At 36.1% G+C, this 27,987-nt stretch overlaps 1 protein-coding gene across 1 annotated transcript; it reads right to left on the reverse strand.

The window, feature by feature from the left end:
- Positions 1-1,553: 1,553 nt before the first annotated feature.
- LOC120630499 (transcription factor SOX-9-like) lies at positions 1,554-27,960 on the reverse strand. Its single transcript, XM_039899745.1, has 3 exons — positions 27,773-27,960; positions 6,154-6,300; positions 1,554-2,091 (listed from the first exon to the last, which is right to left on the reverse strand). The coding sequence occupies exons 1-3, from the start codon at positions 27,883-27,885 to the stop codon at positions 1,710-1,712; spliced, it is 642 nt and encodes a 213-aa protein (XP_039755679.1). The 5' UTR covers positions 27,886-27,960; the 3' UTR covers positions 1,554-1,709.
- Positions 27,961-27,987: the final 27 nt, after the last annotated feature.

Below are 27,987 nucleotides of genomic sequence, written 5' to 3' on the forward strand. Positions count from 1 at the left end.
AAAACTAACTTAAATAGGCAAATTATATAGAACAATACAATTAACTTTGGATTTGAGGTGTTTTCATGACCATTACATGAACTGTACTATACTTACATCATAGGATTACGAGTAAAAATAATAATCAAGCTACATTTTCCGCCTACCTGCTAAAAAATAAAATACATAAAATACGAACTAATATCGACGCTATAAAATAAAATTAAAAGCTTTAATTAACTATCTACTAAACCGGATATCTATTTACATTTTGTGTTTGTACCTAAATCGAGTGATCCTTCAAGGATGCAGTTGCTTATGTACCGTTTTGGATACATTAATAAGTGATAATTTGAAATTTATTGGCCTTATCATTATTAGTGGCACAATATAGGAATAGCTTTGCACATTTTAGCTGACAGCCACTGTCAAATATCAGAGTGTAATAAATCGGCGCGTAAATATTTCAACGTTATGCTACGATTATTAATAGGTAAGGTCTAAATGATCATAACTGAAATATATAATATTTTAAAGTACATTTGATTTGGACAGTGTAGTCCTGTGCATCGTAGGCAAAACATTTGTTTAGGCTACGATGCCCAGGACTACACAAAAATGAAATGAATGAAAAATGAAATGAAAATGAAATGAAAATGAAATGAATGAAAAATGAAATGAAGATGATGTCTAATATAAGTAAGGTGTAATGTAAGCAAGCTCTTTATTATATACTTTTTACTGTAAAGTATGTTTTAAAATAAAAATATTAACTAAGTAGGTATGTTGTTATATAGAATCTCCCAGTAAAAAAAATATCAAAATATATTAAATGTACAGAAATCCTCCTGTTACAGTTTTATTATAAGTTTAGATGTAAAGAATTAAAGTAAATAGTTATAGCGATTTCTTAGTGTATGTTTTTAATTTTTTAAAACCCATTTTATAGTAAAAAGTAACGAAATGATTATTGACATTATAGGACACGTAACTGAAAATGGACTGAATGAATATACCTATAACCTTAACCCAGTCTCCATGTAGGCGAGGCCTCGGGTTCAACTCGTAGCAATGCTACTTTCGCGCTCGTTTACGTTAGTCTGTGGTGGTCATTAACAATCCTTCCGGAGCCTCACCTATAATTAGGTACTATATCATTTCTAAACCTAGTAAATAGCTAAGAATTATTTGTGTGCTGCATATAATTTTTATGCGGCACATTGGAGGCATTTTTTTGTTAGGGCCCAGTATTATGTTACATTAGTATCGAGAAAGATATGTCAATCTTAGATAACAACATGTTTTTCCAATGTTTGCTTTGCGACGTGATTAAACGCACGTGCGGGATTCAGACCCATGCCATGTGGCGATACCATGATATTTACAATACCTACTAGATATTCGTAAACTATGACCTAGTTTAAAGTTTAATTCTTGCGATAAAAGGTGAATAAATTAAATGGAGCTTTGGCGAGGTTAATGTACACCGTGCTGCAAAAATTGTTCACGTTTACCTCTTTCTTTTGGTGAAAGTCAGGATATGAAAAAGTCTGTATTTTCTGCAAGTTAATTACCAAGTTAAAAATATGAAATAAAAGAAAAAGTTTATTTTAAATCTATAGGTTTATTATAATACTAACAATTATCTCTATTTTTTGGTTTAGTGTACAAGAACCGCGCCAAGACCTTTGAAACCTTAGGCACCCATAATAGGCTTGTGCTTGTTCGCGTTAGGGATGCCCTTGGTAGTGCCAATCTCCACACGGTGGGTGTAAATGTGAGGGAACCGAGGGGGAGTACAGTCCTGATGGGTGCTGTAAGCTGTGGGTGTACCGGGGTTGCATCTCGTGGTAGTCTAAAAGAGGCGCTGGCTTCAGGTACTGGTCTAACTCCGCACCATCAGGCGGTCCATCCGCGAGCAACGCTCCGTCTACTTCGATGCGGGAGAAATCAAGTTCCGGGGTTTTCTCACGCTTCAACCTGGCTGTGGCTGCCGGTGGTGGCTTGCGGCGGCGCGGTTGGTATTTGTAGTCAGGGTACTCCCGTTTGTGTTGGGTACGCAACTTTTCTGCCTCCTTGATAAAAGGTAGCTTCTGGTCATCGCTTAGGCTCCTGCAAAAATAGGATAAAATTGCACTCTCAGTTGAAGATAATTGAAGTTCATCAATCTAATTTGTGTGGTGACGGCAGATCACAATGCAAGTGTCACCACCACTGCTCTTCCTACTACAACTATCTACTGCGATCAAGCCCAAGCGAAGCGATGTCATAGAGCTTACTTAGGTAGAATGCACTTTGGAATGCACAATGTCTCTGCATCTAGAAATGCCCTTTTTTTAGACAGAGAACTCTTAGATCGAACTATAAGATATATAATAAGGATTAACGTATTTTCAGAGGCTTGGAAATTACAAAATTCGGATTTCTCGTCCATCCCATTTTATGGAGCAGTCCCATACGATTTAGACAGTATTAATATTTAAAGCCTAATGTAAGTTGAGAATCACTTTTTAATTGGTATTTAGATATATTATTTCACACACGAAATGTATTATGACATATTTAAAGTAATAGCCTATAGATAAGATTATTGAGATAATTTTTTGGATATTATAACGACAAATATTTTTATGATTTATACCTACTTTATATTATAATTGTGAGTTAAAATGTTAGGGGTAATCTCCGGTTATTTTGAAAATTATTTAATTGTTATAAAGGTACATTAACCCTGAGTGCATAACCTACAATTTGGTAAACATTTAGGTATACCTATTTTCAATAATTAATCAGTATGAACGATTAATTGAAGTCGGCAAAAATTCTAAGTATAATATGCTCTGCGCTGCCTGATTGGCTTGAAATAAGAGAACAAAATCGATAGCAAATCTATTGGTTGCTTTTATATATCTATGTTTATTATTTCAGCCAAAAACATAGTGATTGAAACATAGTGATTAAAGTAAAATAATTCTTACAGCTTTGGATGTACAGGTTTCACGTATACTTTACAAATAAAACATATTCAAAATTGAAATTTAATGGAGATATAATTGAATTTTTGTAGCATGTTAATTGATGGATTTGGTCATAAGATAATGCGAAATGAAAACAATAAGACGGTAAAATTGCGTCGACCCTACCACTGCCGTTGCGAGAATAGAAGGCGGGGCGTGGAGGTGAGCTTCTAGATTTGTAACGATTTTTGGAACTGGTATTAACATTAATAACCGATTATACCTAATCAGATGAAGTTCCGCGGTAGAACTTAAATCTATGAATCACTATTAAGAGCACGCAGCGCGTTTGCTTCTGGCTTGCTTAACAAACATCATTATTTCAAAGAAATAAAATTTATGCTATATTACTGGGGTACAAAATAGTTTTCTAATGTACAAGAGTTATAAAAATTTGTTGACTATTCGTAGCAGCGTTTATCGAAAACAACAAAACCATTTTTTATAATATTAATTGTAGGACATTACCTAAGATATTTAATTATGCTACAATCTTAATATGTGAAGAAGCTAATGTAACCAGTGTCATAAGATAAGATCTGCGGACTATTTCCAGATGCCGATGCCAGCGCGTCGCTCTGCAAATGTGCCGTACGATCCTTGTAACTTTGTAGTCTGCAAAACTTGCAGAACGTACGACATAACATCTATTAGATAGTTACCTACTTCATAAAAATAATGTTTTATTTAAAAAATATATTTTTAATATAAGGTTTATTTAAAAAAAAAATTCGTAGCAAAAATTTTTATACGGACTATACCTAATCGCCGTTTTGTAAACTACAAAACGTTTACAATAGTTACAATGTACCTGTATATCATTGCCCCATAAATAAACATCTTGAATCAAATACAATCTCTATTTACAATAAATATTAAGGATATTTAATCATAACCATCATTATATCAACCCATTACCGGCCCTGTACAGGGTACGGGTCTCCTCCCACAGTGAGAATGGGCCAATAAGATGTTTTTTCATACAGGTTCTTATTTTAAATTTATACATTTTCTGCTGTCTAACTCAAACTCAGGTACACTAGTCATTTCAGTTACGACTAAGTAAGTAAAGACTAGTGTTATCTATAGAACCAAAACATTGCCAATCCAGTCTTTCGATGACAGTTCGTGAGACAGTCGACTAATAACAACAGCAATCAGCATCGTTTCAACATGATTCGAGAGTTTGCTCTGAATAGTCATGTCATTCTAGGGTCATAACATTTCTTTGCGGGTGGCCTGTGCTGTCTAAACGATCCTTAGTAAATATTGATCTTTGTCCATTTTCTATATATGCAATCTAACCGTAATCTGTATATTTAAAATAGCAACGCTGTTATTGTCAAAAAAAATATCCATATATTTTTCAACAAATAAAACAACTGCAACTTGGCTAAGCAACTTATCAATAGATTATAGATATACAATAAAAAATAAACTTAATTGGCTATTTCGCTCCGATAGACGTGCCACGACAACGAAGTCGTTGTAGTTAAGTCAACATCTCCTGAGCATACTCCTAAAAATAATAGATACAGATATATTGAATATAGAAAAGTAACATTAATAGGTATGTTACCATCGTCTCATTGATTTAATATGTTACTATGTACCTCGCCTACCTCGATACCTATAAGTCAGCGATTGAACTAGGATACTAACAAAAGCCCTGACTAGTGCTTTTCAACATTGTGTTCAGTGTTTTTTTCTTTGAGTGCTAAAAGTTCGCTATAGGTACAAGTGTATGTACCATTCCAAACAAACAGACACACTTTCGCATTTATAATATTATGGATTGTTTCATTAAAATTTGGATGCATGTTTCCTATTCATAAACTTTTTAAATTGAAGCAAAGCTTCAGTAGAAGGCTCGAGACAGTTAGAGATGTTATCACATCACTTAGCGGCGATAGCATTTTAATGAGTAAACAATCGATGCACGCCGCTCGGTTGGACGCCGCACGCGCTCTCCACTTCAAAACACCAGACACACACTGGTTAGAAAATAGCATTAAAGCTAAAGAAATAAGGTTTAAAATGACTTGAGCGATGGAGCTTTTCTATAGGTATACCTTCCCCGTTCACTTTCTCAACCCCGCTTGCAGTACTTGATGTTAGTCATTTTACCGACCGCGATGTGCTCATTAAGATAACCGCGAGATGGGTTGACGTGAAAATAGCGATATTGGTGTAGGTTTTAATTGAAATTGAATTATATTTTGATCTATTTTTGTAACTTCTATCACGATTATTATAAAACTTCTGTGAAGTTCTAATACGATGACCTTTTGACTTTGCTGGCGTTGCGGTGCGAGTGCCTTCTAACTTCGTGAATAAGTATAGCTATCAGTTAAGCTCCCAATTACTTTCTAGAAATAAAACCTTTTTGGAAAACTACCTGTAACGGATGGTGAAGTAGTGTGTGTGAAAGATTTTGATGGAAAATGTTGTTAATGCGCCTGTACTTATCTAAACTGGAAAATTAGTAATAAAATCCGCATTAATTTAATATTATTTCGACACCGTGTGAGGTTTCTGTTTGTTTGTGGCAATCTAAAGAATAAATTATGGAAGTATTGTTAAGGAAATTTGGCACTTGTTTCGAATTTGCCCTCTGAGTGGGTATACGAGTATGGGTAGCTACTGCGGGGAAACTTGATCTCTCAAGAAAAAAGAAATGCAGACGATGTCGCGTAAGTACCGGCAATGTGCGTCTTTCTGTGTGCTAGTGGCCATTTTACGAATAAACTATTGAACTATTAACTTAAAGAAGTATGGAATTTGTTTGTAATTTGCTTTCTTGATGCGGGAAACTTTCTTGATATCACGGGAAATCAGAAATGCAGGAGAAGACGCGGGTATCCGCTTGTATGAAAATTTAATTAAAGTGTTCTAATATTTATGTATTTTCTTATATATAATTTCTGCCTTTTATGATTAGATGAAATGAAAATGTAAATACACTTTATTGTATGTACTCCATATATACAGAAACAAAAATTTATGTACCTTTGGAAATGCAAATAAGAGAGAGGTCGGTACCTTACTTACAATAGATCGCCTTATCAATAAAAAGGGATCAGGCAACCTTTCAGAGGATTTGTTATTAAGAAGAAGGGTCAGATTATTTGGAGATTATAAGATTATATCTACTTACTTCCACATAGAACCCAAGGACTTGCTGAGCTCTGCGTTGTGCAGCGAAGGTCGTTGCTCGGAAAGCCGTCTACGCATAGCCTGCGCGAACACCATAAACGCATTCATAGGCCGCTTAACATGCTTCTTTCGCATACAGCCGCCGCCTCTGAAAAAAAACAATTTGTGTTAGGCGGAAACGTTGTTGCTCGGAGTATCTCTACCTGTTCAAATCAGGAATGTAGAGATCCGTAAAACAGCCATAGTTACCGGCATAGCTCACGGAGTTGCGAATCTGAAGTGGCAATGGGTTGGGGGCACATAGCTAGGAAAACCGATAGACGTTGGGGTCCCAAGGTACCTTAAGGGCAATCTCACACCGATAAACACATCATTGAGACACCAGTCGCTGGAAGCCGCTGGACTCAGTGGTACGACGAGAAATGGTAATTGATTCTCGTGCCACTGATGGAACAAGTTGGTGGCACGACTAGGAAGAAGTGAGCGGCAGGTATTTGGAAGTGGAACTTGGAATAACAGACCTATTTATGCGGTGGACGTCCATTGGTTGTTAAGAGGATGATAATGAATACGTAGAAACTTTTTGTTACTGACACCCGTGTCGACGCACTATCACAGTAAACTGCGGTTATTGTGTCCGGTAAAGTCGACTCAAATCAGGAAATACAAAGGTTTCCAAGTTACTTCTTCGACGGCTGATTGGTGCAGTGGGCACCGGCCCTATTTCTGAATCAAGGCTGTGGATTCGATTTCCACAACTGGTAAATGTTTTTCATCGTCTGGTGTCATAATACCTAAGTATTTATGTATATTATTCATAAAAATATACATTAGTTATCTTGGTACCCATAATACAAGCTACGCTTACTTTGGGGCTAGATGGCGTTGTCTGTATTTTCGTAGTATATTTATTTATTTACTTCTGGACACTATTCTATTACCAGTTTGGACTCGTAAGTTCAGTTGTTTCATAAACTTATCTAACATCAATTCTTCAGGACTTATCTGGATAAATCGTGTGAGAAGCTATAGACACATGACACGCTGGCGGTTAGATTATTGGAATATTTACGGCGATTATCTACCAATTTCAAAATTGAATAATCTAGCTCTTACAGAAGTACTTACCTAAGAAACGTTTAGAGTTATATGTACCTATATTGTTATCTTTATTAGCAATTACGATAGTAACATATTAATTCGATGCAATTACAAACATACACAATAAGTAATTGGAATCTCATAATTCTAAAAAAGCTTCATGGAATCAGACTCGAATTTAAAAATTAGTGTTTCTTGCTTTTTTTTCGTTCGCAGCATTCTATTTCTGTTATGTACCTATAAGGTTCGACCTTGAAGTGAGTAGCTAGCTCGGCAAGCCAAAATATCGCTTTAAATCACATCTACAATAATAACCTACATCAGCGCTTAACACAAAGCAAAAGCTAATGTTGACACAACCAATATGAAATACGCACTTGAGTATTTGTGCCACTTAAAAGTTTCAACTTTCGGCGCGCGATCGACATAATTACCTTCTAGCCAACCGGGCACATACAGAAAATAACACAGACTTACATAGAACATGTACACATTTACAATTTTATTATATTTATACATTCAGGGTTACCTTTAACTACTTAATTTAGGATGGACGAAACGAGTCACTGCTGAGAGTTAGTCTGTTACAGTCTTTGTAAATTTTTGTCCACCAGGTAAGATCGTGCGAACTTTAAAACCTAATCTGTCTATTGAAATAAAAGATACTCTTTGCAGGATTTAGCTAGAACTGAAAATAACTCGAGGATGTGCACGGGCGGACTTAAGTAGACAATTTATACAGAAACCTTCTTCGAAAGAGTATACTTTATGTATACTGCCGATTACTTGAACTAATATGTTTGTAGGGTGTACGGTGTACCAAGTTAACGTTTAACTCTGCACTGTGATTTTATTTTGGAATACTTAACGTAAGAAGCTGAGTGTTTATGAATGACATAGCTAGTTCACTATTTTTGCAATAAGATGTTTTTAATAACGAAAAAGATATGCTCATTGAGTTATCCGCTGTTAAGGATTAGGTATGTAACGTTTTCTCAACTGAAAAAAATTGTCAAAATGCAAATTATTATAGATTATGGAAAAAATACTATATGACTATATTAGTGCTTGAGTATTGGCTACTTAGGTAAAACTTTATTAAGGCAATTTTCTTTCATTTAACAACTAACACAGCGCGAAGCAGCCATGCCGAATTTTAGGTCGCGTTTTAGTTTGCAACGTTATCAAGAATCGAATCCGGTCATGTCGCGCTCTTGAGTAGGTAAAAATATGTCCAACACAGCCCTAAGTTTGTGGCTCAATCGGTAATGCGCCGGCGCATGTAAACTTCTAAACAACCCAAGTGGCGGACCCTCACGTCATTTTACGCTCGTAAACATCTCTTATTTTATTACTTTTTTATTTTCTAACGCCGCGTTCGGGTTTCCTCGCGATCAATGCAGACTATAAATTATGCTTTTTTCAAACGCTGACACGCCACTAAAAGTCGATCGATTTCTAACGGATCACTCTCGGGAACCAATATGAAACGTAATAATTACCTATTGCTTCTCCGAACTACCAGCGGTTTCCTTGTTTATTAGTTAGAACGAGTTCTAAAGAAATAACTTTTAGTGCGCTTTATGGCCTTTCTATACCTACTAGAACATGAAACCAAGAGCTTATTGCGTACTGTTAAATGTGAAGTACCTATATATACTGAAAAAATAAAGTCAAATCATTCTTTTTTCAAATATAGTATAAGGCACTTTTAATGCGATGATAATATCTATCACATCATCATCATCATCATCATATCAACTCATTAATGGCCCACTAGGCAATGGTCTCCTCCCACAATGAGAAAAGTTTAGGCCGTAATCCAGTACGCTGGCTCCATACATCTTTGAGAATATTACGGAGAACTCTCAGGCATGCAGGTTTCCTCACGATGTTTACCTTCACCGCTAAAGCAAGTGAAATGTGCATATTAATATCTAACTATGGTGATAGATTACTATTAGGTATATGAACATTGAATTCAAAACTAAAGCTGCTTTCTAAGCGTTTAAGAAAAAGCTTATAGTAAGTATCATCTTTTTAGCAATGTCACCAACACTATTTAGCTAACACCAAAACTTTTTATCGTTAACTAGCTGTTGCCCGCGACTTCGTTTGCTTTTTTTTTTGTTTTTCGAAAGACATGTGGCATTCGATTTAGTTGTAATTCTACGCATTTTATGTATTTTGCCTTAAATGACGGGTTGGCTGCCGTCCGCTGAGGATTTGTGCCCTCTATCTCCAATCACATTCATCAGATCTACACGAAATTTGGGCAAAATTAAACAGACCTTATAACCTCTAAAGTACAAAAGTAATTCTGTAAATTGGTTATCATTTGACGGCATTATGGTGTAAAATCGTCAAACACTTTCTACCCCTCTCCCAAAAGAATTGAACTTAATTTCGGGATAAAAAGCATCCTATATTAATTCTAATACCTTCAGAAATATGTGTACAAAGTTTCATGATTATCGGTTTAGTTGTTTTTGCGTGAAAGCGTAACAAACAAACTTACATTCATATTTATAGTATTAAGTAGGGATAGGCATGTAGTTACTTAGCATTAAAATCACATTTCCGAGACAACCTCAAAGCATTCGATCAGTTTTTGTAGTGATGTAGGGACCTACCGCGCGCCGCCATCTGGTTAGTAACATCTTCTGACAATCACAGATACTTGCGCCCTATTTCACCACATCAATTCATTTTAGTAAAACCGTGGTGATCAAGCTGAGTTGAGACAACATATCATAACATGATTGATATCATAACACCACCATTTCTTACTTTTTTTGACGACTCTAATGGTAGAATCATCAAAAAGAAGTTCCAGCCATTTTTTTACACTACAAGTTTAGCCATTATTGCAATTTTACTTGGTGGTAACCGATAATGCAGTCTAAGATAGTGGGCTAACATGTGAGGTAACTTTCTAAATATTAAACTCAAAGGTAGACACAGAAACGCAACCATCAGGAATAAAACCAAGGCATAGATGCGTTAACCTATAGCAGAAGTCACGAATGGAACTGGGCAGGCCACGTCGCACGTGCTCCTAATAATAAATGGACAAAATGCATATCTCTATGGAAAGGTCCAAAGGCAGTTACCTATATTAAAACCATGTTACGAATCGCTTTCTTCGCGGTATCGTAGGTAATGGCACGCTTGATCGCTCGGTGGCGCGACGTCGTCTGTAGGGTGGTAAGCCGCGGCCAAAATCTACCAAAGATGTAATCTTTCTGGTATAAGATGCTTAGACCTACCATGGTGCTCCAATGAGGGTTGGTGGATTTATGCAACAATCTCCGACCCTTTATCGAGCGCAGGCTAACGCCTGACTGCTTGGCACAGTTCTTCTCTCTCTTAGAAGACAGAATTTGATCCTACCACGCTACTCCGCTGTTTGTTACTTAGCATCATAACAATTGGTCAGTTTAGGAGAACTGAACCAACTAGCAAATAGGAAGCGAATAGTGGTTGCGACTGGGTGTTTATTACGCCTATCGAACTCTTCTATGGGTATGTGTCGGTGTGATAGTGGGTAAGGCTTCGGCTTTCCTTACGTGGTTACTGAGTTCGATCCCTGGCACGCACCATTGACTTTTCGGAGTTATGTGCGTTTTTAATTTAAGCAATTTAAATATCACTTGCTTTAAACGTTAAAGGAAATCATCGTGAGGAAACCTGCTTTCCTGAAAGTTCTTCATAATGTTCTCAATGTCGTGGAAGGACTACCAATCCGCGTTTTGCCAGCGTGGTAGACTACGGCCTGTACACTTCTCTTTCTGAGAGGAGACCCGTTCCTGTAGTAGGCTGGTAATGGGTTGATGATGATGATGATAATGATGTCCTACAGGCAAAGCCCAAGATAGCTCTTAAGTTGGTAACCATTTGGAAACTACACCACCAAACGTGACAAAGAAATCACATCAATGCATACCTATTCTTATATCTTTAAACGAGCAATTCTTGTATATATATACGGCCTGTATATATATATATAGATATAGATTGGTAGACCTTCCACGCCATTGAGAACATTATGAAGAACTCTCAGGCATACAGGTTTCCTCACGGTGTTTTCCTTCACCTATATATAATATATATATATATATATTTAGGTGAAGGAATATATATATATAATTCGAATCTTGGAATCGGCTCGGGGGCAATCTAGCTCGAATTCAGTTCTATTGAAATCTCGGGCAAAAACTGCAAAAAATATCCCTTTTTGAGAGATTCTGATACGTGCGATGCGTAAACGGTAAACGTTACGTCAAACGACGGAAGTACGAGTATGTAGTAAGTATATCGGAATTGTCGGAATTGTAGTTTCTTTAAAGTTGTATAAAACAGTCCGCGACAACATACTAATATTTTTTTAAGTCGGCTCATTCGCGGACGAAGTCGCGCGGGTCCGCTAGTGCATACCTAATAGTAAAAACCATAATTTTTTCCGTGTATTATTTATTATCATCGTATAGTGCTGGTTAATTTAAAAGGCTTAAAAATCTTTACCGAACGTGTCCGTTTCTCGACAAAAAGTTTTATAGCTGTAAGCATTGATTTACTACACCAGCCTTCACAGTCTACGTCTACTCTACATCTGTGTTTACAACGAATGTGACATTTTTTTTTCATTGAACATATGACCAACGATCTGGGGGCACGTGTTTATTACGAACATCTAGGAGTTTATTTTTAAATAAGTATACCACTAATGTACAGAATCATCATCAATATTAAAGTAGTAGTATTGTTCGGGATAAAATATGTACTAACAACTCATCTGTCAGGCAATTTATGACCCTGATTCGCTAAGGCTTTTGGAAATCTAAACTGTGGACTTTTTGACTTAAATTTATAACCACAGTGCAAAGAGCGACAAAACGATAGCTTAACCCTGGGTCATACGGTCTTTAGCAAACGTCGTACTTGCGTTAGCGTAAACCAACCATTTTATCATCATCATCACCAACAACAATCTATAACATTAGATCAGTGGCTTGCAGAGAGGGTTTGCACAGGGTATGCAGATGATATAAAATGAATAAACTCTCCAGTACGACTAATCAAAATTTAAGGAAAGGCATTGAGTTATAAAAAGCCTATACTCGAGTATTTATAACTTATACTGGGGTATTTTCTTCATTTTATATCATCTGCACACACTGTGCCTACCCGCTCTGTAAATTATACTCTCTTTTCTGAAAATATAAAATAACAGAAAAAAACTAAAAAGGTTGAACACCTACCTATATAGTCTTTTTCTACATTCAATCTATCTGTAATCTGTTGATAGTTAAAAATTGTTTACCTCGCTAAGTAATAAGTCTACTTATATATTCCGGATTTTCTATAGATATTCTGACTGTAGAAAATGGACATAAGCAAACCGTGTTAATAATTCGAATAGGATAACAGTAGCGCGACTACTAGTCTAGTAACTATATTAAATTCAAAACAAACTTAGACTATTTGATAAGAATTTTTGGGTAGGTAGTTAATTTGACCCGATGTTATGAAAGCACGCAGTTAAAATTTGCCTCGTGTAGAGAGGTTTTTTGAGTGATTTATTATTTAAACAAGCATAGTATTACAAATAAGTTGATTAGGGGACTTACTATTTAAGAATATAAGTACAAACGAAGCTAGTTCATACAATGTTGAAATTTAAGTTTTATTTTTACGGATTGTGTGTAGCTTTTGGCGTGCCAGGAAGATTTTGCAACCTAGGGCTCTAAGAAGCGAGGGGAAAGTCGGGAAAGGATGACGACTACGAGGCCGACGTGTATGCCCACGTTCGGATGATGTCAGAACGGAGACCTCATCAGAAATTTAAGTGCGTTCGGAGCTAGTTTACGTGATGCCGAACAATGCAAATTGTTGTCAGTTTGCTCTGTGCTGAAATGAAAACTAACTATCAAAAGTTTATTTTCTACAGTAAACAAGTGTAAAATCACAAAATAGGAAGAGAGTTAATCTAAAATATGAAAGTGCATTCGTAAAGGTGTGGATAAAATAACAGCTCGGCTCAACCGTGGAAAGCTTGGTGAGGCCATTGGCTGAGGAAGTCATAAACAGCGCAGAATGCAGATAGCTGTCATCTGTGACGAGCCCGCCCACGCTATTTCTGCTCCCAACGATGCGCCGGCGCTGCCCCCTCCCACCCTTTTTACTAATCCGACATAAATTTGCTAACATTTATTTGGAGCATTTCAAAAGGTGTATTTAGTTATTGTTATTACGTTTCTGTAGTTAGAGAGCATTAAAAAAATATTTCGTGCACAACTAGGTATAGGCTATAGCTAGCGCAAATTATTTTAATGTAAAAATAATACTATGCGGTAGCGGGACCCTCATCACCAACGAAGCTATGAAAGCTATGTCAAGTATGGCGGCCAATGCTTGATGATAAATAAATAAATAAATATACTACGACAATACACACATTGCCATCTAGCCCCAAAATAAACGTAGCTTGTGTTAGGGGTACTAAGATGACTGATGAATATTTCTATGAATAATATACATAAATATTTATAAAATACAGATAAACACCCAGACACTGAAAAACATTCATGTTCATCACATAAATATTTTGCAGTTGTGGGAATCGAACCCAAGGCCTTGGACTCAGAAAGCAGGGTAGCTACCCACTGCGCCAGTCGGCCGTCAAATAAATAAATATAAGAATTATGAAGTAGATGAAGTGGGCATAGGACTGTGTCCTCCATAGTTCTATGTGATATTGACCAGAGAAAATTCAGAAATTATAAATTCCCAAATTGCCTCCGCTGGGATCGATCCCGCGACCTCCGACTTATAAAACAACAATTATCACCGCGCCAGTGCGTAAATAATACGCATACGCATAAGAAGGAATAGAGGCCCAGAGGAATTATAGAGGCCAATTTAGAGGAAGGATTTTTGTATTTTAATACACCGATACTTTGATTCGATTTTAATACACCGATCGTCATCATTATGATCAGCAAGAGAAACCATCCCGTACATTTAAGATAATCTGTGCACTTCATTAAGTAAGTATAGCTAATTAATTAATTAATTTATTAAAATTAATTTAAAAAAAAAATTAAAAATTAAAAAGTCATTTATTTATGATCAGATTATAATTGTTGTTGTGTTGTAATGAATCAGATATATAGGAGCTTGAAAGTTAAAACGGCTTTTCAATTTATCATATCCATCCACCAAGTTAATCATTAGTATAACCTATAGGATTCATTGTAGTTTTAATGAAGATGATGAAGATTTTTATTTTCAAGTAAGATTGTACAGTCGCTGACAGTAAAAACCTTCTGTCGCCACTCCACGGTCTTCTAAACATCCCCCGACCGCCGTTATCTTTACAGTCAATTTAACAACCATCATAAAACAATTAATAGCCCTGTAAAACATTACGGTAGCTGCACTACAATTATTATTCTGGCACTCGACTTCGCTTATCATAATAACAAATTTGTAGATAGATACGGACGGACCTACACCTGCTACAAAAGTTGAGCCATGGGAAAATCCAACTAAAGGAAGGGTGGCATTTTACCATTTTATCACTTATCATGTATAGGAATTACTTTCAGTATATTTGTTTATAATAAGTTAATATAAAGGGTTAAACGATGTTATTTGTATTCCAATCTATAGGTACTTGACCTCACAGTACCTTAATAGTAGAAAGTAGAGCTTTTTTGAAAGAGCTCGACCTGGGAAGTGCTACCGCCATCTTTATTTTTGCCGCCAAGTATCATTGCAATTTACAGGTACATGACGCATAACAACTACGCCTGTGATTAACGGACGTGTTCCTTGAATACCCAGCGAACTGTTTATAGACGATGGTTTTCGACATAGCATATGTTTGGTCATTTGCTCGGTCCATCAATACAACATCAATATATAAAATCCTTCCTACTTATTATCCGTTTCAAATAGGTACATGTATGTTTATGCACATAGTGTGTGCTTTATTATTTGTGTTGATAAACGTGATAAAACATTCCGATTCTGTGAATGCAGTGCAAACCTACATACCTAACTACGTACTTGCGTACCGGTAGTGAATATAAAAGAAATAAAGTATAGGTATCTATTAAATAAATAACTCACGTTGGTCTAACTGTTGACATGTTTCACAACGGATCACTACCCAACATTATAGATTATTTATAGAATACTGGTAAAAATCGGTTAGCTATTGTTTTATCCTGTAAAGTTTGGAAATTCGCGTTGTGCAACTCCGAGAGCAAGTGAAGCAGTCGTTCCGGAATTTTGTCACTGTCTTGTGATAAATTTCCGAAGGTGGTATATACGACAATGACCACATCGTAGGTGCAGAGGTCTGTTTTTACATTGAAACCTACCTAAACATTATGGAAAAGCTCTTAGGAAATCATCAGTATTTCCCGAAGAAAGAAATTGCTGTGATTATGTGTTGCTTGTTTTTTTTATCTACCTTTAAATTCTATTATTATTTTAATCAGACAAAATGACGAAATTTTTCTAAAACTAAGGAGGAGGCCTGAGCCCAGTAGTCTTACCAGAATGGGCTGGAAATGACGATGAACTACATCATAGAAAAGAGAGATTCTATCTCATAGAAAAGACAGTTTTAGATCATAGACCCGCTGCTTAAAAGCGAGTTGCTGGGCTTTAGCGATTATTATTATCTACATATAATGAAGATGATTATAAACAGGACCAAAGCTTATCGTGATGGACAACAGCAAGTCCTGGCTTGTAAGTACCTACTGTGAATATCTTAATAGACAAAACTTTAAATTAATTGGCCAGGCTCTGGAATCAAACACAGGGGTAAGATTTTGTTATCTCTATTACTATCATAAGAATATGCTAACTGCTGTGATCTCTATGCACTAGGCGCACAATGCAATAACTGTAGGTAAAAAATAATATTATTCCGTGACCGATAGGATCAAGTAGCTGATACGTAGGTACATGAAGGATATGTCTAAGTACGCAACATGTAGGCAATTCTATGCGCCCCAACCCAAGAGTGATGGGTGCATGGGAAAACATCTGTGTCCACATTGCTGATAACGTCCACTCGGCCATATCTACATCTATAATACATGGCTTGGTTCTAATTGACCAGTTGGGGAGGTTTCCATTCGATCGCAACAAGAGCTTACCCATAACTAATATTTTATCTAACCTATATCTATATTTATTTCGGAATCAATAGGTAATATTAATATTTTAAATGCGGAAGTGTGTGTGTTTTCGTCTTTACTTCACGCTGTAACTTTGCAACGAATGTACTTGATTTAAGAGATGAACATTGCAATAAAAGAGCTGATGTTGATGTGCCGGGAGAACTCTGCAAACATTAAGCACCGGCTTCGAAATGCAATATTTTGTAAAAGGTTATAAATAGTTGACATTTGGCTATTATAACTAAGGTATATCACACAGAATATCAAAGAAAGGGCAAAAACCATACATAGACCGTTATGAAGTTACCCTTGTCGCTTCATAACGAACTCTACCCTTGGCAGGTAGAGATGCCTAAAAACAAAATGCATAGTATGAAGTGTATAATAAATATTACAAGTACAAAAATGTGAAATATACTTACAATATAATATGAAATATACACATATATCTATCTAAACTTCTAATAAAGGGTCGAATTCTACTTAAACTTCGCACGATTTAAGGTCATACTACGAGGTAGGACATAGGATACTTTATATCCTGAAATTCAACTCATTTCCTTTAGGAGAGGGGATAAAAATGTTTGAAGATATTCCATACATAACTGCATCAAATGAAAAAACGATTTAAATCATTATTTTTGTACTGGATAGTTTATATCTACTATTACTTTAGTTTATCCCAAATTTCGTGTTTCGATCTGATCTGATCTCCTCAGCCGACAGCAGCACACAGCGCCACATTACGATTACTTACTATTCTTTGTTAGAGAAAGGGGCCGAGAATGATGTCTATCAAATTTTGTTTCAAATTTCCAAAGACACCCATCCATTTACTGACTTGGGTCAACAGTGATTACCCAGCGCTATCGACTAATATGCAGTGTTGCTGTTAAGCCACACATTATTAATGCAGTCATTTGCTATGGAAATAAAAGTAAGTAAATAAGGCAAAACGGAAGAAGGTCCTTGGGATGAGCATTTGCGATCGCCGATCGGCAATGTTAAGAAAATCGAAGTTGATTAAGGCTCTAAAAGCAAAAACAGAAATATGATTCACCCACACATCAGTTGTTTGTTATATACCTACGTCGAAATAATATCTGTATTTAATATGTTTGTAATTTTGGCACTATCAGTAGGTAGGATTGAAGAAAAAATTGCGTTCGGGATCTGTTTTATTAAGGTAAGCGTAGACTATGTAGCAATACTAATTCTGCGTCGCGTAGTTTACGTAGGCGAAGCCGCAGGCACATCTAGTCATATATATTATTATATAAATACCAAAAAAATACATAAGTAGAGAAAATGCTTTAAACATAGGTACAGTAGAAAAATCTATGATCCGAGTATTTTTACGTATTTAATTCATCGATAATGTATATAACTATGTCAATATAAGATAAAGTTAGTAGGTGTTACATACTAATATATTCCGTAAATACCTAAACCTAGTTTGAAGCACATCTAATGCTTAAGTAGGTAGTATAAACGTAGATACTTACAACACTCGCGGTTTCACTTAAAAGCAGTGCAACTTAAGTGCGTTACAACCGTGAGATATATCCCATATGTAGGTAAATTCAACGTGGTAACTGATCGCGAATAACGTTTAGCAAGTGGAAGCATTCCAAATAAGTACATAGTCGGTAATGAAGAGCGGCTGGTGTTAACCGCGCGCATTACCGCCCGACCGCTAACATCACACACACATACATATACATTCATATTATACACACATAGTCGCTATATACTCACTACCATACCATTCCAGAGCTACCAGATTACACTCTATCAATATTTGAACGCAAGAACCTCGAGAAATTAGAGGTATCGTATACGGTATAAATCAAATGACCATGTAAATTTCTATGACAAATGTAAAAGCAACTTCAGATGCTACCGTTTATTAGGGTTCAGGAGATGAACCCTTGAGTTGAGTAACATTGAGTTGAACCGCATGAAGTTTTAACTAAAAGGATATACTATATTGTAGAGTAAGTAATAGATATACCTACTTGGCAATTAAGTTAAGTAAAGCTAATAATTAGACAGATATCAAAGCGCGCAGTATTTACCAAAGTTTGCGGCGATTGCACGCGAACCAAGTACTACGTACTTACCTCTCCCTCCATTTTCTTACCCTTCCTTTTACTTAGAACTTAATCTAGGTAAAGATAAAATCAGTACTTCTGCTAGTACTCTACACCTCAAAAGTACACACACTATTGCAACAAATAATTAACTTATAAAAAAAATAATTTAAAACTTGACTTTTACCATGTTTGATCAGAATGATTTCGTTTTATGCTGAATGCTCTGGTAAACACGTAAAAATGAGCAATGAGCTGCATTTTTTGGAGCTATTCTGTTTTACGCGGACGACGATTTTAACATATTATCAAGCTGGAAATAATTAAGAAAATGTAAAATATTGTCGGACATTTTCAAAAAAAAATATTTGCTTCAAAATTCTTGTCCGATATATTTAGCCTAATTGAAAGAGAGATCGTGCTGCATATTATTTTATAATTTTTTTCTTCCATTCTATCGCACTTTTCAAGTTTTTTAAGTGGCCCTCCATATGTATAATTTGTCAACATACATGCAAACCTAGTGGTAAAAGCTTGTATCAAACTTCAAACGTTGAGAGTGATGAAATCCGCATGTATGAGTATGATCCGCGCTTCCGGTCCAAAATTTGTAATCGATCTCTCGGTTCGAGTATCTAATCGAGCTAAGATCCTAATACTATAAATCTATGTATGTTTGTTTGTTCTTCTTTACACCACAACTAAGCGACCATGATTTTTGTAGTAGGGTTAGTTAAAAACCGGACGGATATTAACTTATGCTACTTTTTATTCGATAGTAACAAACGGTTCCCACGGGATTTGTAGAAATCCTAATAAAAGCGGAAACAGCTAGTTTATGATATTTTAACGAGTAGTTTGTACGCCTATGGTTTACTAGAGGTAGACTGTGCTTTCGTCTTTGTAAAATTTTGGATTTCTTGTTTTATTCTCCTTACTTATTATTCTCCAAATAATTTTACCGTTTCCAGAAGGCAAAACTTAAAGTAACGCTGCTCATCCTATCCCGGAGGAATTGCGAAAAATTAGTAAACAATCTGTATGTAGTCATAGATAAAGCATCTACTCCGCAGCAAATATGACACTTCTTCCAAAATATATTTACAATATTTTTATTTTATTCCACTACAAGTTAGCCTTTAAATGCAGTGGCGTGCACTGGATTCCTTACCAGGGTATGCATACAGTAGGAAAATTGCATAAAATGGCAAAAATCCCCTTCCTATACGAGCTCTTATATATATTTCAATAATAGGGTAGGCAGTGCTTTTGCGCATGTATGGAGTGCACGCAACTGCTTGAAACTCAATTAAGTCTAAGATAGTACAAGCATTACACCAGTATGGGTTTAATGCTTGTACTATCTTAGACTAGGTAGGTAGTTTCTACGCGATATAAACTCGTCGAATTGTTTTTTCAAGTCATAAACAGAAGTTGAATGAAGTTGACTTACCTAAGTTCAAAAGTCATGTTCGCAGCAAATATGAAGCCGGCAATCGAAATGGCCTGTGTACACAGGGTGCTGGGTGTGCCGCGGCACCTGTGATCGTGTTTGCACCCCCACTTACAGGGCAGGCTAGAATAGACGTGCAAACTGTTTGCTCGCACCGGCACCGCCGGTCTAGGCGAGGAAATCTTAATCTACCAAAGAGGTTTCAATTCTTATGACTCACAATGCTCATAACTTTGAGATGTTTGTGAAAACTTCTTAAAGAAAGTAGGAAATAGATCAATTTCAGAACAAAATAAGAGAAAAGTTTTCTTAGTCAGGCTTTGCATCTAGGTTACGGTGTTTGAATTTTGATCCCGACGGAGAATGACATAGGAATGATGGATGGAACATTTAGACGGATAATGGTGCTATTTCTGGGTAACACAAATATCTAGCCTATACTTCTAAATTGGCAGGTCTAAAGTTCGTCCTGCCATTTTCACATGCTAGCCTTGGAATAAGGTACAGGACATAGGTATAGTACTAGATTTAAATTTGTCAATTTAGTTTAGCGTCTAGTACCTGGATGATTTCGGGACCGCCCCGAATTCCCACCTGAGCTTTATAACCTTGTAAATTTCAGAAATTCAAATAATTTCAATGATTTTGTAGCAGTTTTTCATTGCCTGATTATTTATACATATATAAAAGAATTCTAATCTAATACGAACGTACCATGACGTTATGTGAGTGAACTGTTGAAAAACGACACAATAACATGAAATTTGAAGACGCATTAATCTGAGAGTATCCTGAGTCCACCAATTCGCACTGAGCCAGCGTGGTGGGGCCTTATCCCCCTCTCATTGTAGGAGTAGACCCGTGTCCGGGTAGTGGCCGGTAATGGGTTGATATAACGATGATAATGATGATCCTATGAGAGAATTTTAATAGAATAAATTTTCTGCTAAATCCTTAAGAAACACGTATGTTAGCCTATTATTATAATAACAAACCTTCCTATTAAAGACATGCTGCTTTAAAGGAAGAGGGTTTAAAGGAACTTCCCTGCTGACTGAGATAAGCACCCCACAAAGAGAATGTTTGCAAAGCACTATCGCTCCACGCGGAAATAAATCGGTAACAGGAAGATGATAAAAATCGTCACACAAACTGCGCCTGCGCACCCTAATAATGCTTGTACCTTTCTGAGTAATAAATTATTACGTACAGCTGTGGTTAGGTCATAAAAACCTGAAACTCAGATTGCTATATTCATGAGGGTTCTATTACTCAAGAGGAAAAATAGAATCCTTATGCAATCACTTCGTTTTCCGCCTCTAATTATCTCTGTCTGCCAATACCCTTTTAATCAGGAAAGCGCGGTATCTAGTTGAAATTATGTAGTATTATTATAATTTCTGTAACTCTTTTTTTCTGTGTTAAACAATAAAATGTGGATTCATGCATTCGTTCGCTCATTCGCTGATTCGCGTAGTAGGTATATTTGATTGATTGTGTTCTTATGGTGTCAAGTTGTTAGTTGCCGTAACCCTCAGATATGAGATATTTAAAGTATGGATAAGACCACTTTCGTTTTCTATGGTGGTATCCAGCAGTTTTTAAAAAAGTCTGCACCTTTATACTGCTCGGAGCACAGCACAAATATATAGAAGTAATTCTCAAAGAATAAAAAAGCCGACAGTCGATAGGAAATTAATAAACAAGGAGCTGATAAGAGATAACGGTATTCAATAAGGCTGTACATCAAGTGTCGGTTTCACGAACGCGACCTCGCGCCCCGTATCTTACAACTACAGTTCAAGATAGTACTGTAGTTATAAAGATGCCGTACTTATTATGGAATTTCTCAGTATATGGGGTCACATCCATTACTAATCTAAGACATACCACGTAATTAATTTATCTGCTCTTAATATTTTACTTATTCCGAGAATCGATCGCGGTCTGTCTTATGAATTTAACTACCTCTTGGAAAGCTTACTTTTAAGGGTTCGGTACTTATATCAACGTAACTTTGTGACATTTATGGAGCGATCTCGTAAGTGTATAGAATATAAAGACAAAACATTAGAACGCTAAGATTATGCTGAGCTAAATACTAAGTAGGATTATAAAAGCGTTCAAAATTCGAATTCTGCATGTACGCTGGAATTTGAAGGAACATTGGTTCAATTCATTGTTGGCATGTTGAGGAATCCTAAACCTTTAGAATTTATTTAGAATTTTTTGTGAAAGTTTCATAACCCGTGATTTTGGGTGGGTTATTTGTTATGTTAATAAAATACCTCATTAAGACAATCTCATAAAATATATAAATTTATTAATAAAGGTGCTGTAGGTTTTCCGTATATTGTTAATTTCGTGGCTAAGCTTGCACTCAGCCTAGACTGGCTGATATATTTTACCTACTAGTAGTAGGACTTAGGCGTTTAAACGCAAGATTTATTTTGCGCACGATGATTTTTTTGAGTGTAGACAAAAACTTAATCAAATACAATGTCATGTCTGGTAACCTTTAACCTGGCACTAAACTTTTTTTCCGATGGGAGACTTCTGCCGTGGCTAGTTAACACCCTACGGAAAAAGACGTACCGCTTAGCGAATTAGCGTTCCGGCACGATGGCGCGTAGAAACCTATTAGGGTGTGGATTTAATATAACTGCCATAATGCTGACAAGCTAGCCCGTTACCCTCTTAGACTGCATCATCATTGACCAGCAGTCAAGGGCTAACTTGTAGTAAAATAATTAATAAAAACAATGTCGCGTAATCTATCTTTATATATATATTTCTTTTGTGCGTGTGTATTTCACTGAACTCCTCCTAAACGGCCGGACCGATTTGAATGAATTTTTCGGTATGCGTTTGGGTCGCACCCTGGATGGTTTAGATTCACAAATCAGCCCGACAGGTGGCGCTGGGGTTCGCTAGTACTCATATATATCCCTAATAAAACTGTAACTGGAAGATTTCTGTAGTAATATATTTTGAAAATTTTGACCGGGGGATGCTTTATAATCGATACTGAGTTCAAAAAAGATTATTATTTAATATTTGTCCGTCTGTCTGTCTGTCCGGGCATCACATGAAAACTACTGAACGTATTTAAATAAAATTTGGTATAGTGGTAGTTGATATTCCGGGATATAACATATAGGATACTTTTTATCCCGATAAACAATAAGTTTCCTCCGGGAAATGGGAGGAAATTTTTAATCAATTTTACTTAATAGCTCCGTTAAATTTCAACAGATTTTGATAATTCTTTTTTATTTGAAAGTGTATACTATCAAGCATTTACTGTCATATTTTAATAAGGATCTGATAAATACTGTCGGACATTAAGGACATAACTCTTTACTAATAACAGCAAGTCGCAAGGCACATGGGACAACGATCGAATGCATGCGTCAATATTAGTAGGATCCTAATAATATTATAAATACGAAAGTTTGTGAGGATGGACGTATTGATGGATGTATGTAAGTATGTATGTTTCAACTAAATTAATGACAACTTACTAATTCAGTATACCACGTAAAATAATAGTAGGTACAAAGATAGCCCCGATGATTATGATGTTAGCATCATATCTATTTTAGCTTCTCGATATATATATATCTTCATACAAGGACGAAGTGGCGAGGGTCCGCTAGTTTTATATAGGTAAACTTTACAAATATTAGATTTAGAAAAAATTCTGGGCTAACCAGCTCTGACCTAGTCAGTTTCCGTTTATCCACCCCAAGCTTACAAAAGTAGCGCATAAAGCTTATCTCCCTTATCACCTTGCTCCTCCCATTATTATCTGTAGGTATTGTAGAACTGAGGGTAATATATAATTTATTGATGAAATATGTGTATATTATCGAAAAGTTAGTAAGTTTTGTTTAATGTTTCATATTAAGCTCAAGATTACGATCCGATTTTTTTGTCTGTCGTAAGTTTGTCCACTATACTACCGAGGAAGTCCGCACTGGACCAACGTGGTGGATTACGGCCTTAACTTCTTCTCATTGTGCGAGGAGACCCATGCCTTGCAGTGGGCCTGGGTTGATATGACTATGTTCAGTGGCGTGCACAGTGTTTTTGACCAGGGTATGCATAAAGAAGGAAGATGGCATAAAATTGAAAAATCCTTCCTCTTTATGAGTTATACAAAGATTTTAGGGTATGCAGTGCTTTTGTGCATATATGAAGTGCACGCGACTGACTATGTTGTTCCGGCAATAGCTACTTAACTGATTTTAGTTAGGTTTTCACAAGCCACATCATCATAATCTTCCTATCCTTCCTCTTCTTTCTGTCAGGGTGAGGGGATTTTAGAGCATACACACAAAGCAGGAGACAATTATCTCCCCGGGGTAAGGATAAAAAATATATCTTCGCCAACAGCTTTATTAACTCTCAGATCATTGTCGCACAAGTGGATATAATATCCAAATAATTATGTGTATATGTGTGATATGACTATGTTTTTCCGGCTTTTTCAATGCCTGCAATAGCAATTAACTGACAAAGTCGTGCCCTAAGCGACTTGGTGTTCCTGTGCGATGTCGCGTAGAAACCGATTAGTGGCATGACCACGATACTCCCTAACAGGTTAGCCTGCTACAATTTTAGACTGCATCATCACTTACCAACAGGGCTAGTTGAAGTCAAGGGCTAACTTGTAGTGAAATCAAAAAGAAATACTCGGTACTACGGTTTTTAAAATGAGGTTCAATAAGTTATTGAGCAAGTAAAAGCTTCTCTTACGAAAGGTGAAATATTTGTCTGGTTTTCATGAACATCCTGAAGCCATAGGGATATATTATTTTTACCTGATTAAAAAAAATATACTGTTTCTTTTATAATGATTGTTAAAGGAGTGCTAGATTTTGCAGAAAGAAATAGCCTGGCTGTTTTGCACGGAAGAGTTAGCGTTCCCGGCTGATTGTTTTCCATACGGCCATGACTCTGACAGTAAATCAACTTTGATGGTTACTAGAAGTCATCGTTCATTAGATTTTTTACTAAAGTGTTTTATGTTCACTTGGAGAAAATATAGGCGTAGTAGGTATATTAAAAAAAAAAAACAAAATGATGTTTATGTATATAAACTACCTAACTAAAACATACAACCTACTTCAATTAACTATTAGTTAGACGTAAAGAGCATAACATAACTACTGTACTTTTTTCGCTCTGACGATTATTAACAAGCAGGTCTCTCAACCGAATGTAGCAGAACTCTGCAGCATCGTGAGATACAGCAGACGTAAGATTATAAAAACGGCCTTGTTGGTCCCGTTTTTCCTCCCCTGGGCACGTTAAGCCGTCGATCCCGGTTATTATTACTAAAATGTTTTTATAATCATAAAAGCCCGCCAACCCCCTTTAGAGTAGCTTCGTTGATCTATGCTGTAAATCTCTCAAGCGGAGACGTTTGCTCAGGCGATTGGCATTATTTTAAATAAAAAAAAATTGTCTATGTAAAATTTTCGTAAGGCACGGTAAAATTTACTCGAAAATAATAAATTGTCTATTGAAAGTATGTGTTAATTGTAATAATGAACAGAAGAAAAGCACAATTCAATACAAATGATGTCGGCAATCGTTAGTGCAGATGCTGCGCACTTAAATCTTATAAGTGTTTTGGACTTCAAAATAGAATTAACTTTACCATTAGTCAAGGATTAATTTCACAAGTGAAGTTAGTTTTATCATTTCCTTTTAGGTTATGGCATTAAAACGCCTGTAAATAAGTATATTTATAATTAACTTCGAAAACCCCAACTTTTAATTGTGTTGTACCTATTCTCCTTTCCTTTCATACCCTCCCATTGCCCTGGGTCTCTGGTTGAGTTATCATATAGAGATAAGTGTTTCCAGGGACAAGTTTCCCCTCCAACATATTTTCTTTACGATTCTTGGCTAAATAAATAAATTGCACTTCAGGAATTGTAATTAATTACAATTCTAAGTTTTAGTCAAAACTAAATCAATATAAACGCAAGATAAATGTAGCTTATAGGTTTAAATACCAATTCTGTAATCCTAATCCTAACTAATATTATAAATGTCAATGTAAGTTTGTTTGTTACGCTTTCACGCAACTACTACTTAACCGATCCTCATGAAACTTTGTACACATTTTCTTGGAAGTGTTAGAAGTAATAAGATAGGATACTTTTTTCCAGATTTTAAGGCTCGGTTCCTTTGGGAGAGGGGGGTGAAAGTGTTTAACGATTTTACACCATAACTCCGACAAATTATAACCGATTTAAATAATTTTTCTTGTACTATAGAGGTTATAATATGTGTTTAATTTTGCCCAAACTGTGGTTGGAGATAGAGGGCAGAACTCTTCAGCGGACAGCAGCAAACCCCTCATTTAAAGCTTAGCGATACTGAATACTTTATCTAATTTTTTTAGATCAACAACTATATTTAATGCCACATCAAAAAACAAAATCAAAGACGAATCGCGGTTAACAGGTAATATAACATAATTTGCTTGTTGCTACTGCAGACAAAAAAAACATTAAAATAAATAAATAAATATAAATAAATAAATATACTACGACAACACACACACCGCCGTCCGCCACCTAGTCCCAAAGTAAGCGTAGCTTGTGTTATGGGAACTAAGATAACTGATGAATATTTTTATGAATAATATACATAAATACTTATAATATAACATATTCCACCCAGACACTGAACAACATTCATGTTCTTCACACAAACATATTCCAGTTGTGGGAATCGAACCCACGGCCTTGGACTCAGAAAGCAGGGTCGCTGCCCACTGCGCCAATCGGCCGTCAATATTCACTATATACGAGTATGTATATTTATAAAAGGTTTCCACTTTAATAGTTCGTGTGATTCGACTCAGCTGATAATATGCGACTAGCGTATTAAGAAGATTCCCCGAGAAAGTAAATCAAGAAGCAAACAAGCTGTTATAGTAGGGTTCTGTTATAAAATCTTAAATTTATTTTAAATAGTAGTTTGTGTGTTTTTTTATATATCAGTACCTGTAGTAATAATTGATGGACCTAGCAGATGGCCCACGTGATAGTTAGCGGAAAACCATCGCCTACTTCTCTGGTTGTGCTCCGTTACAAAAAGCCATTCTACTAATAAAAGCTAGGCTGAAGTCTCAGAGCTAGTTCTATTCAAGATTAAGCGCAGTTCGCGTTATTCTTATTTAGTAATTTAAGCATCTATCATTGAAGTAAAAACCTCCTGACTATTCATCACATCAAATCTGTCAACAGATTTATTAAGTTCTACCACTGACCTTTTTTATTACTGCTAAAATTAGAGGAACAGAGGTCATGGTCATCAAATCCCTTCAACTAGCTAGAAGTTAATACACTTAAAAAACTTTTATAGGTACTGTTCTGCAAACCAATTCCTTCACTTCTTGAACCGTCTACGTAGCGCTACGAAAGCTATATGTAACATTAAATAACAGTTTGGCACAATTAATAAAGACACGGAATTTTTTTTTTAAATATCTTTACCGATATCTCAAAACACAGTGCAATGTTTCAAAATCGGTTAAAATGATGATCGAGCTTCCAAAATTTCCGGTATTTAGAAAAATAGTTTTGCATTTCACGCTTTAATACTGCACTGGGAAAATATTAAAAAAAGTTAAATTTTAATCTAATCCATCTATCTACCCAGCTTTCAAATCACGAAAATCGTTTAAGTACGCACTTGTGCATCGAGCTTTTCTCTATTGTAATAGAAAACGTTTTAATTACATACTTGGAAGGCTGAGCGACTATGGTGTCGTAATTGAATGACAGCAAAAGCTTCCCAACCGCCTCGTTGATCTCCAACTTTTCCCCTCGGTCATGTCCCTGCTCCCAGCTCATCATCACCAACGTAACAGAACGAGAGTTGTGTGTTAAGCACAAAGGTTTTGACGTCGCGGGATGTGCGCGTGCGATCGACTCGAGCGCACTGACTATAAAGAGTTC

This window comes from Pararge aegeria, chromosome 16 (assembly GCF_905163445.1).
Source record: "Pararge aegeria chromosome 16, ilParAegt1.1, whole genome shotgun sequence".
In the NCBI taxonomy this organism is placed as follows: domain Eukaryota; kingdom Metazoa; phylum Arthropoda; class Insecta; order Lepidoptera; family Nymphalidae; genus Pararge; species Pararge aegeria.